We start from the raw sequence: 14,451 nt of genomic DNA, 5'->3' as shown, positions 1-14,451 counted from the left end.
AAAAAAAAAAAAAAAAAAATATATATATATATATATATATATATATGGCAGCCATATTTAAACTCTTGCAGGCGTTTAAACAAAACAGCCATGTGATGGTGTTCCTGTTTGTTCGTTCTCGCTTCTCTTTAATCGTGTGTGTTTGGAACGTTTTTAAACTATTTGTATTCTAGCGACGACCCCCGTTGTTCACTCACTTTACTGAATAATTACTGAATAGCGCAGAAGACAAAGATTCAATCCCCCTTGCTTTGTGTGAGCAAAAGAACAAATCAAGCAGCTTTTCTTTTTTTTTCCATTCTACTTTTCAGCAGTTTGCGCCCTGTGACGTGTTTACACTGCCAACTTTAGCAGTCAGATATGTTTTGGCTACGTGCAGAGAGGCCCCTCAGTGACCTACTTTCCATACATAGCCAATCATGATGGGCTCAACCCCCTTCCACCGTAGCTTTGAGTTTCAGAGGCGTGTCCCCTCATGCTCTTTGCTGGCTGACACACACTGTGTTGTGTAACTCTTTTATATTTCAGACTCTTCAAACATGGAAAGTTGAGTTGACCATGAACTAGAGATAACTGTTAGATCTCTGTAGACCTATAGACATGCAGAGTAAAACCTGCTGGTAAACTTTATGGTACTGGTCAAAGTCCTTAAACAGTATAGTGAAAATGAGTTGTCGTGGCTCAATGAGACTACCTGTATAAATAAAGGGTAAATAGAAAAAAAGTAACATTTAGATTTTTTAAAAAGTAAACTGCTAATAAATGGTGCACCAAGGAGTGTATTGTGGGATGGCACGGCAATCAATCAATCAACCTTTATTTAGACAGGTAAATCCCATTGAGCCTCGAGGACTCATTTACAAGAGAGACCTGATAAGAAGAAAGGCAAAGAAGTGGCTTGTGATGTTGCCCCTCAGCGAGAAGGTTACAGGATCACCTACATGGGCTTTCTCTAGGTACTCCGGTGTTCTCCCACTGACCAAAACCATCTATGTTAAATTATTGGTATGTTTCCCTGAGACCTGTCCAGGGTGTCGCCCGCCTTTCGCAAGGGGACTGCTGAAGAAAGGAACCAACTCCCTGAAACCTGGAAAGGAGAAGTGGGAAAAAAAATGGATGAAACTTACTGGAAGTTGTATGAGTAGATAGAAAAACAACGGACGATAATGAGATTGAGTTAAGCTTTTCTATTTGAATACAGCACACAATCACAAGAAGACAAGGACAAAAATCAATAGTTAAAAAGTCAAAGGTCAGAAAGACCGGTCAAAAGAAAATTACCAGTAATAAAGTAATGAAATCCACCCATTTTTTTTTTCATATTGATGGATAACGTACTTAAAATAAAACCAACGGAGCCGAGTCAGGGTCAAACAAAGCATCGTCGATTGGCATCAAGATGTCCAACCATTTTGATGTTTTGGTACATATTTACACTCAGATCTGTTGAATAAACCACATAGCTAAACATTATTTGTTTACATTGAGCGTGTACCTGCATTTCAGAATTGTGTATCTGGACAACTCGAGTTAACTCTTTCAAACGGCACCATTTATGTTTGATTCCATAGTTTGTAACAAGTACCTTTAAGTTAGAACACTGGCTTTCAAAACATTAATCAAACCCAGATATAAATATGGATATGCCGCCCGGTCAGTAATTACATGTAACATGAGCCCCAGGAGTCACCTGATGGAGAGTTTTAGGACTCATTGTGAGAAAGGTTACTTCTAAACTGCACTAAATGTCCATGCGTCCTCATCACAGATTTATTGAAAAGATTTATTGAAAATTATGTTTGCATTGCTGCTCTTTATAGAACAAAAGAAAAGGGTGCGATCGACTCAGAAAGCCCATTAATGATCGCATCATACTCATTTTTTTAAAGTATAAATAACCTTCAGAAGACTGTAGTGGTGAAATGAGAAAAGATTTGAGTTTCACTGAAACAATAACAAGATGTTTTCTCACCAGACCAGACAAGGCTGGGGGATGGGTAGTTTTCAGACATAAGCTGCTGTTGTTATTACAGCCTGTTGCAGCTGCACAACAGATTTAACCTACATAGAAACACTGAAAAAGTTATTTCCTGTTTCAAGGAAGGAAAATGAAACATTTTATATCGAAATAAGACCGTTTTTTATCTTTTTGGTTGGCATTACATAACAAAGCACTGTCCTTCTTAACAGGATAAACGCTTACATTGTGTCTTCTGTGCAAATTGAGACACTTCTTAAATATATTTTAGTTGGAAAGTGTGATGTAAGTGAAGGAAAACGGTTGTTTTTGTGTCGTTTTCTCACTCCTCTCAGGAAGTAATCGCACGAGCTCCAACAAAGGAAGAGAGAGGAGGGCTAGTGATTGACGTCATCAGGCTCGGCAACAGCCATGAATGCGTCTGCATTTCTTCTCTCTGATTGGTCGAGCTGATCGAACTCGGTACGTGATTGGTCAGTTCTCTCCTCGAGCAGACTACATATCTGCACCGCAGATTCCATTTTGTTGCAATCAGAAAAGGAAGGGAGAAGTGGCGTTTCTGTGGCCACTTGTTTAAAAACACATAAGCCTCAAACGGTGGCGGATTTGTAGGAAATATAGCTCGCTGTGCTTTCTACATAGTCCGCTGAGTAATATCAAGAGGCTTTCGATATATATATTCGACGAAAGGCTTCAACAGCAAAGCCTGACGAAGTCGGTAAGACTAAGCAGTTTGTCACTTTGCTTGTGTGTCGTCGCCATATTGAATCCAGCTTCTTTGTTTTGGTTTGGTAGACCTAAACAGGACGAAAACGCGTTTTGTTTTTATAACATGCGTTTGTAATTGTAAACTACGCTATACTACAGTCGTTACCTAATAATTAACATTTTTTTACATCGAGATTTGCTGAACAAAAACCGTCTATAATGTAAACAAAAGTGGGGAAAACCTATTTTTTTATGTAACATTTTGTCGTGTTGGTCGTTAATTGTTTTTCACATTTATACGCTTGTTTACGGGAAAATAACGAGCTTGTTTTTGTTTGTCGATTCATGTGATGACGCACTTCGCAAAAGCACGCTTATAATACTTAATGAGTTATTGTTCCACAACGGAAGCGTGTGTTTAGCCCACATATTGTGTATATTTGCGTGCCCATTTCGCACATCTAACCCGAATTTTCACGCTTTTCAGGGGACTCGACTTCTTGCGTCGTGCGCCGAGGTGAGTTGATGTTCAGCTCGGCTTCACGGAAAAACAGCGCTCATTGGCACATGAAAGCTTCAGACCTTGCTGGACTCACAAGTGCAGCGAGAAGTAGGCAGAAGGCTACTTCGAGGACCTGGGGACCGGTCGGAGGTGAAAGATTAAAGAGGTATTTCAGCTTTGTCCACTCTCACAACAAAGAAGGAAAGCTGGGGCTGTTTAGCTCTGGGTGGTGTGGGGGAGGGGCAGCAGCCCAGTCTGCTGCTGCTCCTGCACGTAGTCACCATACTTGTTTTTGTTGATACAGAGCAAAGTCCCTTTTATTTATTACTACATCCAATTGCAACACATTTTAATATGTGTGCATAACTTAATACTAGTTTTCCCCCCTTTTTTTTTTTTAACTTAAAGGTGACAGGTAGTACCAAAACATGGGAGGCGGAGAGAGATACAACATTCCTATTTCCCACCCTGAACGCCCCAAGAAGAACCATCAGCTTGGAAAGGCCAAGCAGAGGAGCCGTGACCAGATCGGAGCCACGGCAGTGTCTGTAGGAGGAGCAGGGGGCCTTCACCATCATCATGGTCTCCGCCGGAGCGACAAAGGCGCTGCCTACCACAGGTCTCCAGAGGCGCGGCAGGCCGTGTCCACTGAGAAGAATGCTTCTGTCTGTTTTGCCAACAGCTACGATCAAAACTGGGAGGGTGCAGTGTCTCACCTTAACACGCTCCTGTCAACACAGGGCAGCCCAAGTTATGCAGGGCCTAAGTTCAGTGAGCCACCTTCACCCAGTGTGTTGCCCAAACCTCCCAGTCACTGGGTGTCTTTCCCTATGGGGTCCTGTGACCACAGGGAGATGATGGCCTTCCAGCTCAAAAGCCTCTTAAAGGTGCAGGCTTGAGCTAGATACCCACACCATTCAAATGAAGCCAATACATAGACTGGGACTCTGTTGAGGCATTTTCTTTCCAGGAACGCCTCAAAGCTGTAGTACACGAAACCCTCTATGGTTAAACTTCCGTTCACAGCAGTGATTTATTGTTGAATTGATTTTTAAAACAAATTCTGTAAGCTATTGCAGTCTTGTTGCCTTGCTGGTTAGTGATGCTTTTAGTGGAGCCAGTTTCTGTGACTGACGACAAACTGGATTCTTTTTACTTCTGTTTTCGCTTTTTTGTTTTTATTGTTGGCTTTCAAAGCAGATTGAGTGCTTTTTTCCCCCCCCAAAACAGGGGTTATACTTTAAATCAGGTAAAGCCCATTACTTTTATCGTCCATTTCTGTGGACAGACACAATTATTTTGGTAAAAGTTGAGCCTTTGGAGTTCTATCCAAAGATTCAGGTGCTAAAGCAAGTTCACATTTGTAGCATTTTTTTTTGGGGCCCTTTATTTTCGTTAGCTTTTACATCGTTTTGTTTTGGCATGAAAAATGCACTCAACTGCAGTTCTGCAAGGGAAAAGCTATTGTGGATATGAGCTGGTGGGTAGGTTCAGGTTGAAAGACTAACTAACCTTGAAGGCTAGTAAGAGACCATAGCACATGGACCTCGGACCACCAACTCCTGTACCCCTTTTTATTGCGCTGTGCGCAGATGCACTATAGGAGTTGAGTGCACCTGGTCCTCAACACTCTATCATAGCATTATTTTAATAAGTCCTTATTATTGTGGTTGAAAAGTGAAGCACTGTGTAACCAAAGCTATGTTTGACTGTTTATTTGAATGAATCGGACTCTATGGTTGGCATAGTTTCCACTCCTTTTATTTTGCCAGCCTTGATGGTGATTTGATTGACATTACCCAGAACTGTTCATTTGTTCCGATCAGTACTGTTACTCTCCCCCAGTTTCTGCCTCTTCAGGACAGAGCTGCAGCTTTAACTTGCGGAAGAGGGCCTCGCTCGCATGATGGGGTCCAGTTGGCTGCTTTTGTCTGTGCCTGAAGGACAGCAGAACTGAGGAGCTTTACTGTAGGGAAGTGGCCCAAGTGCTTAAAAATCTGATACACGAGACAGGAGGTTCTGTCTCTGACCATCTGATGTCTTGTACTCTTGTAGCCTCTTGTTGCTGCGTATTGTTTACCTCCTGCACTGTCCTCAAGATTTTTCACCCTGAATAACAGACTAGGATGCTATGGAAAGTGGTGAAGATGCAATGGACTATCTTATGAACTCTTTATTTTTGTTATGCAGTCCTCCATTGTTCCTTTTTCTCTTTGCAGAATTGAAGCTGCTTATAGCCAGCATAAAAAAAACAAAAAACAAAGCAAAGAGATTGTTGTTGTGTTCAAGAGCCATGTAAATAGTGAAATGTTTAAAGTACGTGTAGCATATGTACATTTGCAGGCAAAGTTTGTTGCCTGTTTGACAAAAGTATTTTTAGTAATAACGATGAATGTAGAAGACATTCAAAGGACGTCTTCAATATGAAAGAATATTTTTGTTAAAAAAACAACAAAAAATCCCTGCCAATGGCATTTATCAGCACCCCTGCACTGTTCTCTTTACAGAAGATCTTGCACATGTTTTTGTTAATTTTGTTTTACAGTGCAGGGTGAGAAGTGCTAAGTGCATTATTGATAAAAAATTGCTTTCAAACATTAATTGGATTTAAGGAGACTTGCGTATGTAAGGGTTTTAAGTTTCTGATGTGCTTACTGTTTGTAGGCCTGACACCTTTTTGTATATTTTATTGACTTCAGACATCACCATCACAACCCTTCACCTGTCGGCTGTTCTTCCGCCAGCCGACAGGTGGATTTGACTCATTGCTGTTTAATTACTGCCTTCATTTTGTTTATAGAAAAAAAACTTTCTTTGTCAATTTGTGTCTTTCATAGCAATGTCTCCTTATTCTAAATTTTAAAGTGAAATAATTGGCTACTAATTTGTCCCACAGATACAATGTCACTGATGATTTGAAGATGTTCCCCATTTTAAATTTGGTAATAATTGGTATTTAAAATGTAAAAGAATGTGCTAATAATTGACAACAAAAGTAAAAACAAAACATAATAAACCCCTTCCCTTCCCCCCTACACATTGGTCTGTTTATTTTGTTTGCATGTGAATTACTGGTAATAGTTTTAATATTAGTACAGCCTAGTTGATCAGGCACTACAAGCATACAGTTAGTTATTTAAGTTATTCAGGAGATAAGGGCAGAATACAGTACATGCCTAATAATGACTAGGTTACAACTTTAATTCAAACTTGGAACAGTAAAAGTTTCCTTTTAAAAAAAAAAAACCAACACAAACTTAAACTATTACAAGCTTAACTTACATGGTAACGAGCAGAAATGTTTACATGGAGAGTTTTAGTTGAAAATGTTTTTAGGAAGAGCCATCTGTGTACTTTATAAGATGCCAGAAAGAAAACCAGACACTTAATGGTTGGACCTGGCAGGATTCGGGAGGGCGGGGGGGGAATCCTCCGGATGCATGTAAACCCAAAATCCGACCGTGTCAACGCAAATCTTCCTCTAACATACGAAAAAATCTACGTTTCCCCCATCATGTTTGTGTAAATAGGGCCTAAATGTTGACAGGAAGACAGCTGATGTAAACACCTTTGGTTATTAAAATCTCCAAACATCAGATGATCAAAACTAATTACACAGTTTCCTGTAGAAATTAAAACGGTGGAGAGTCAGGTGGAAGTTTATAGCTCAGCTGTGATGATTATTCTCATAAAAGGACAAACATGGAGGGTGATCAGATTCTGTTGGATTCAAGAGTTTTGCTCATCCATTCATGTTTGCAGATTTTTAAAGCAGCGTTCAAAGCAGGGGTTAACATCAGATTACAGGCGCTGGTCATAAAATTAAAACATCATGAAAAGTTGATTTATTTCAGTAATTCCATTCAAGAAGTGAAACTTGTATATTATATTTATTCATTACACACAGACTGATATATTTCAAATGTTTTTTTTTTTTAAATATCCATCCATCCATTATCTTTACCCACTTGTTCCATTTTGGGTCGCCGGTGCCCATGTCCAGCAATCACTGTGCGAGGGGCGGGGTACACCCTGGATGGGTCGCAAGTCCATCACAGGGACACATGGAGACAAACAAGACAAACAACCATTCACTCTCTCACTCACACCTAGGGACAATTTAGAGTTACCAATCAGCCTAACATGCATGTTTTTGGTCTGTGGGAGGAAACCGGAGAACCTGGAGAAAACCCACGCATGCACGGAGAGAACATGTAAACTCCACCCAGAAAGGCCCCATGACCGGGGTTTGGACCAAGGACCTGCTCACTGAGAGGCAGCAACTCTACCAGTTGCGCCACCGTGCTGCCCTTTATTAATATATATATATTATATATATACATACATACATATACATACATACATACATACATATATACATATACATACATACATATACATACACACATATATATATATATATACACGTATGTGTTTAGCAAATGAAGCAAACGTCATGGCATGACTAAAACATGGATGACAAAAATAAAAAAAACACCCATATTAATCACTTTATTTAAAAAGACATTGTATTTTTTTCTCCACTGCCAGATTTAAATCTTTCTGCTCTTCCTGACGAGCGTCGTCGAGCCCTTGGTCAGAGTCTAAACAGAAAAAAAACAAAATGAATAGCACGTTTACGTTAAACACGTAACAAAACATGATATTCAGTCGTTATTATCGTACCTCGATCATCTCGCCTCCCTTCAGCTCCTGTGTGTGGCAGAACTTGCCAGTGTTGCAGACCAGTTTGCCTCCCTCCAGATTGACGGTGCACTGAGGAAGGTCAGACGAGGAGACAGTTCAGGAAACGTAATGCGTCCCTCACAAGGGCTGTACGAACCTTTTAGACGTTTAGCAGAAAACTATCCTGAAAAGTCTTTAACCCCTGTCATTTATGACATATTAAAGAGGTGCAGACATACAACCATTGCTTCCTGCATTGTCTAATATCAGACACAAAATGAGAACTATGTAAAGTGGAAGTGGCACAAAAGAGGCTACAGTTGACCTTTGTACCCACTGTGTATATTTTTACATTAATGGGATTTAACTGTATTTGACAATATTTCTTTTTAGATGCTGCCCAGGCTTAAAGGGGCCGTGCTTCTTGCAGTGTAATAAACTTAAACTTACCTTTAGCTTCTTGCCATCCATGGTGGTAATTTCAGCCTCCTTGCCGATGGTGAAGGAGTTTGTCACAGATTTTCCAGGTGTCTTGGAGGTGATGACGAAGTCGTTGCCGGTCTGTTTGATTTCAGTAATCGGTTTGATGTCCTTGGCCATCTTGATCACATCTTCTGGGAGCTCTGTAGAGAAGAATGGATTATGTGTGTCCGGACTGTTGAATTTTGTGACTCGCAATGTACGAAAGCGGGTTGTTTTCTCACCCATGGCCCTGAGGAACTCCTCATAGTTTTCCTGTGCGTAGACCTGCCATGCTCCGTTGAAGTCCATGTCTTGTAGAGGGTCAGGGTTCTCCTTCACCAAGGTGGCTGGAGGCTGAGACAGCTGTGTGGAGCTCAACACAATGTGAAGAAGGTGAATGAACACCCACACCTTCTTATACCCAAAGGAACAGGGTGCAGAGTACTGTGGCTAATGAGTAACAAAATCCTCTGAGGTAATCGGCTGTTTGAACAACCAGGAGTTCAATTACTCTTGTTTGGCCAACCCTCATCCTCCAACAAGGAAATATTTAAATATTTTAGTGCACTATACAACATATCAGCTTTCTGTATGATGTAGGTCAAATGCGTACATGCAGTTTTTCCAGTTTTGTATTTGTGGTGAACGCTGGGCAGGATGCTGAAGACGCAAAAACAGCAGATCGTTGTTGTTTTTTAACTCTCTGAGGCTTCAGTAGAAATTAAAAAGGCAGAAACACGTTTTTTGTACGTGTTTTACTTAATGAATCAACATGCGATTTTCATTCAGTTTCATGCACATTTGCAGCCTGTCCTCAGTGTACTGGTAACTCCCTGAACTTGGACCTACCTGACAAAATAGGGCCCAATAGTAAGGTTAACGACACAAAGGACTGTTTGCTTTTAAATTGAAACACAAGACTCATTGCATAATTACACACAAAGTAACCTGCCATACATATCGTCTCAATGTTGTGGGCGGCCGTGGTGCAGTGGTAGTGGCAGCCGACCTCTGATCGGAAGGTTGGAGGTTCGAATCCCGACTTCCCACACCATGTGCCGTTGTGTCCCTGGGCAAGACACTTAACCCCGAGTTGCTCCCCGTGGGACTGGATGGCGCCTTGCATGGCAGCCTACCGCCACCGGTGTATGAATGTGCGTGTGAATGGGTGGATGGCTGGTACTGTAAAGCGCCTTGGGGCCCCTCATAGGGGGCTGGAAGGCGCTATAGAAGTAAGCTCCATTTACCATTTACCAATGTTCAAAGTTTATAGATTAAAATGAGAAAAGTGAGTTATAAAAGTTATAACACAACTGGAAATGGCTTTATTCATAACACGTTACTTCTGCCACACTGAGAATTCACAGTTGCAGCTACAGTTTGAGTAGATTATAAACTGATATAGCTCAACATAAATTCATCAGATGCACAACTGAGGCATTTTGAGAAACTGTTTTTCGTGATCTACGATTGAAGAATAAGGACCCAAACGCAGGACCTGCTAACATGTAGCCAGGGAATAAAAATAGTGGGCAAACCATGTCGGATGAAATAAATATCCTTTCATTATCAGTTTACTCAAATAAGTCAAACAAATACTAAAAAAAATAATAATTCAGAAGCAAAAAGCACAACATACTATATTATATATATATTTAAAACTATAAAGAGGCACACAGCTATGAAAAGGGAGTACAGATGGACACTGAGATTTATATCAGGTGCGTAAAGGCAGAAAACAAAACTAACTGATGTGTTTGCAATGCACAGAAATAAAACAGTTACTCAGTTGACCAAATCCAGTAATGCAAATAAAAGCAAAACCAACCAAACTAGGAGATAATGAAAAGTATCAGCTCAATAACAGAACCCACAGATCACTGGCTTCTTAACATTAGTGATAAAATAATATTAAGGCAAGCTTACATGAGCTCAGATCAAAATATCCAATGTTGCTTTTAAGCTAAACAGACAATATAAAAAACCTACTGAGGTGAGCAATTTACAAGACAATATAGTTGTGGGAAGGAAACAGAGATATTTTAAAATGCTGCTGTTTTACATTCCTTTAAAAAAAATTGGTAAATAGCATCAGAGCTAAATTAATCTGAATCTTCAATGATAGAACCTACATTAGATAAATGTTACTAATTTAATTTTTATGCATGTGGATGTATTTGTTCAGTGCCCTGAGATAACTTCTGTTGTGACTTGACGCTCAATAAATAAACCGAACTGACTTGAATAGAAAAGTTAGCAAGACTAAAGAAATGTAAAAAAAAAAAACTTTATTAAATCCAATAATCCAAATAAAATCAACACAGCAACTTCATTTTTTTGTGAAGAAAACTAACAAACAAAAACAATGCTATTCCTCTAGCTGATAAAACATATATGGGAAAAAATAGTAACCTGGACCCACCACAGAGCGTGACATTAGCGGTTCTGTGTTCTGAAATGCTGACCTCAGGAAAACCGTATTTCATGGATCCAAACACATCTGGGTCTGAGTCGTTTCCAACGCAAATAAACTGAGAACTCTGCAGGTAAGACACTGACTGTCTAACTGGGTTTCACAAATCAGTCTGTTAACAAAGGTGTTGACACCTGTGGAGGTAGACTACAAGTGGTACTGGTTCTGTTGACCCACAGAAAATGTGTGTTTGAAGGGAGTCGTGTGATGGCACCGTAACCACCACCAGCATCAGAACTTGCACCATGCTCGTTCTGATGAAACCCAAACACGTTGTTCAGAACCTGCTGCGTCATACAGGTTCTAATGAGGCGGGCTTGGATCTTACACCACATGACCACCTGCTCAGGTTCTTCACAAATCAGACTTTTTTTGATCTGTGTGACAGCTTTTATTTCGGTAAGAGGGGCTTTTATTTTGAAAACCTCACACTTGGACTCTCAGTGATGCCAAGCCAGGGAAAGGCCAGACTTTTATTTTGTCCTCTCATTTCCTGTCATCTTCTGATCCACTCAGCTCATTGGTTGTGGAGTCACCTGTCTGAGCTCTGACTCCTCCCACAAGCTTTATATTTCAAAGAAACATCCAAACTAAGTAAACTTTATTAAGCAGCAGACAAAACTAACTGACAGGTCTGAAATCTACAAAGGAAAGAAATGAGCAAGAACGAAGAACGCCAAACAAATCACAACAGATTCATTAAATCTAATGATCCAAATAAAATCAAAACCAACACAGCTACACCATTTCGGAAAGAAAACAAAAATAAAGTTATCTTCTTAGCTGATAAAATGTTGCAGTTTCAAGCTAATCATGCTACGCTAGCTTCTGTTAGCATAAAGCTACACCAGCATAGTGGTATGACTTGGAGGAGGAAAAATTAATTTAGTTTTGTGCATCTAATGTGCATTTAATTTCAATAAATAAAAACTTAATCTTGGTCAACTATCTCAATTTAAATCCTCATTAAAACTGAACTTTTGACTCTTATTTGCAGTCTTAACCCATCTCCACTGCGTTAGCTGGAGGTTGCTCTCCCTGCTTGTAGACGCTCACGGTCACGTCAACCGATTCAGACCCGTATTTGTTGCGCACAAAAATGCTGTACTTTCCAGAATCTTCTGTGTTGACCTTGTTGATGGTGATGGCGCTGCGCTTGGGCTCCTTTGTGATGGTGAACTGAGTCTGATCGAGGATCTCCTTGTCGTTATGAAGCCAGAAGATCTCTGGGGCTGGGTCGCCATCAATGAAGCAGGTGAGACACAGAGACTGAAGAGAGAAGGAAGAGGAACAATGAAGACGCACGCATTAAACTGTTACAACTATGGCTGATCTTTGACAGTGTCGTACCTTGCCTTCCATGATGGCTACAACATCAGGAAGACCTTTGGTTACTTTGGCTTGATCTGTGGGGAGAACCGGGAACAATGACTAAGGTGAGATCCAGAATAGTTTATTTTTATTTTTATTAACTCAAATGTATCAGCACAAGACTCACTTTTCTCAGCAATGGCCAGTTGCCTGAGGGTTGAAATCAAAAGCTAAAGTTAATGCAACATGACAGTGTAGCACAATAATGTATTTTTTTATACGTATTGCGAAGCAGGTACTTTATAGATCACTTTGTAACTTGTTTTGAATTCATCAGTCTTTTTGTTAGCGGTGCAGCAAATCATGCAAGATATGAAAACACACATCTCAGAACTTACTTCAACCTCTGGTGCTCCAGCAAAGCTTCAGCAAAAACTGTCATGATGACAATGAAGATAAAAAAACAAACATCAAACCATTCAGTCTTTTTATGTTTTGTACCAGAGTTGTTTCCACTCACCGTCTCCAGACAGTTCAAAATGTCGTTTGTGCGTCTCTGTGCCGTCACACATTTCTAAGATGTATTTGCCTTTATCGTTCTCTGTTGGGTTTGAGATTTCAATCCACACTTTCTGCATGCTGCTGCCAGGCTTGGTCCTGGCCTCCTGATCAATCCTCTTCTCTCTACAGGAACAGGATGATGCACAGATAAACAGTTGCTCTGCTTGTTGTAATGGATCCAGAAAAAAAGCCATGAATATTTGTTTTGGATCAGTCCCCTTTCCCTTATCGTTATAATTAAATGCAATGAGGAGATTTTAGACAACCTTCTTCTTTCGTTTTTTCCCTCTTCAGGGTTCGCCACAGTGAGTCCTCCTTCATCTCACTCTGTCCTCTGCCTCCTCTGTCCTCACTCCAACTATCTCCATGTCCTCTCTAACTGCATCCATATATCTCCGCTTTGTCTTTTTCTTGGCAGCTGCGTTTCTAACATCCTTCTACCAATATACCCACTGTCGTCCAAACCGTGTCGGTCTGGCCTCTCTAACTTTATCTCCCAGTTGTTCAACTTGTGCTGTACCTCTGATGATCTCATTCCTAATCTTATCCATCCTTGTCAGTCCTAAAGAGATCCTTGACATTTTAATTTCAGCTACGTCCAGTTCTTTCTTCTGTCTTTTTGGCAGTGCCACTGTCTCCAGAACATACAACCTAGCTAGTCTCACCACAGTCTTGCTGTCCTCAAACATGTCCTTTACCAGTCTAACAAACTTCTCTGCCAGCTTTCCTCATGCAATAACACACCTCAGCACCCTGTCATATGCTTTTTCCAGAGCAAACAAGAAGGGGCTCAGAGCCGATCTTTGATGCACTCCCACCTCCACCTTGAAGCTATCTGTCACTCTTACAGCACATCTCACCACTGTCCTGCTGTCCTCATACATGTCCTGTACCAGTCTAACATACTTCACCAGATTTCCTCATACAACACCATACCTCCTCTCTTAAATGACACCCTGTCAAATGCTTTTTTCTCAATCCAAAAAGACACGATGGAGTTCTTTCTGACCTTCTCTGCACTTCTCCATCAGCATCCTCGAAGCAAAGATGATATCTGTGGTGCTCTTTCTTGGCATGAAACCATACTGCTGCTCACGGTCATTTCTCATCTAACTCTAGCTTCCCCAACTCTCTTCCAGTTCTTCATCGTGTGGCTCTTCAACTTTATTCCCCTCTCTCTATATATATAACTCTGTAGATCACCCTTGTTCTTAAAAATGGGCACCAGCACACGTCTTCTCCATTCCTCAGGCATTTTCTCACCCTCATATATGCCAATGAATATTTGAGTCAAAAACCTCACTGCCATCTCTCCAAGACATTTCCAAGCATCCACTGGTACTGCATGTCATCAGGTTCCCCTTCTTTATTCTTTTCAGAGCTTTCCAGACTTCACCCTCACTACATTTCCCTCCTCGTGGTCTTTGACTAACAGTAGCACAATTTCTGCCGGCACCCTGTTTGTCAACAACATTGGTGGCCGTCGTTAATTTGGGCCTCGACTAATCTGGTATGGTGTTGTTTAGATGAACTCGCATATTGATTTTAGCTAAGTGTTTTACGCTGGATGCCTTTCCTGACACAACCCTCACCATTTACCTGGGCTTGGGACCAGAACCAGAGACACACTGGCTTGTGCTCCCTAGTGGCTAGTTTTAGACAAACATGTAGATTCTTTATTTAGTAGTGGAAAAACTTTGAGCATTTTTGTGCAGAGAAATGGTTCAGAATCAGATTTGTTCATTGTTATTGAGTGAATGCAGCATCAGC

The 14,451-nt window shown here is 40.7% G+C and overlaps 3 protein-coding genes across 3 annotated transcripts in view; 1 reads left to right on the top strand and 2 right to left on the bottom strand.

The window, feature by feature from the left end:
• Nucleotides 1-2,503: 2,503 nt before the first annotated feature.
• pnrc2 (proline-rich nuclear receptor coactivator 2) lies at nucleotides 2,504-5,694 on the top strand. Its single transcript, XM_037676142.1, has 3 exons — nucleotides 2,504-2,696; nucleotides 3,174-3,354; nucleotides 3,597-5,694. The coding sequence occupies exon 3, from the start codon at nucleotides 3,617-3,619 to the stop codon at nucleotides 4,085-4,087; it is 471 nt and encodes a 156-aa protein (XP_037532070.1). The 5' UTR covers nucleotides 2,504-2,696; nucleotides 3,174-3,354; nucleotides 3,597-3,616; the 3' UTR covers nucleotides 4,088-5,694.
• Nucleotides 5,695-7,684: 1,990 nt separating this feature from the next.
• Nucleotides 7,685-8,729, bottom strand: fabp10a (fatty acid binding protein 10a, liver basic). The gene is made up of 4 exons (XM_037676815.1): nucleotides 8,579-8,729; nucleotides 8,325-8,497; nucleotides 7,875-7,964; nucleotides 7,685-7,792 (listed from the first exon to the last, which is right to left on the bottom strand). The coding sequence occupies exons 1-4, from the start codon at nucleotides 8,643-8,645 to the stop codon at nucleotides 7,742-7,744; spliced, it is 381 nt and encodes a 126-aa protein (XP_037532743.1). The 5' UTR covers nucleotides 8,646-8,729; the 3' UTR covers nucleotides 7,685-7,741.
• A 3,032-nt stretch (nucleotides 8,730-11,761) lies between these two features.
• Nucleotides 11,762-14,451, bottom strand: part of myom3 (myomesin 3) — an 88,700-nt gene continuing 86,010 nt past the window's right edge. Inside the window, exons 33-37 of the mRNA XM_037676814.1 lie at nucleotides 12,641-12,804; nucleotides 12,519-12,555; nucleotides 12,308-12,330; nucleotides 12,160-12,215; nucleotides 11,762-12,078 (exon numbers count right to left, since the gene is read on the bottom strand). Of these exons, the coding sequence (XP_037532742.1) occupies nucleotides 11,809-12,078; nucleotides 12,160-12,215; nucleotides 12,308-12,330; nucleotides 12,519-12,555; nucleotides 12,641-12,804 (550 nt within the window). The 3' untranslated portion in view covers nucleotides 11,762-11,808. The remainder of the gene's footprint in view (nucleotides 12,079-12,159; nucleotides 12,216-12,307; nucleotides 12,331-12,518; nucleotides 12,556-12,640; nucleotides 12,805-14,451) is intronic.

This window comes from Nematolebias whitei, chromosome 5 (assembly GCF_014905685.2).
Source record: "Nematolebias whitei isolate Nwh7 chromosome 5, NemWhi1, whole genome shotgun sequence".
NCBI lineage: Eukaryota > Metazoa > Chordata > Actinopteri > Cyprinodontiformes > Rivulidae > Nematolebias > Nematolebias whitei.
This window is presented reverse-complemented; position numbering and strand designations above follow the sequence as displayed.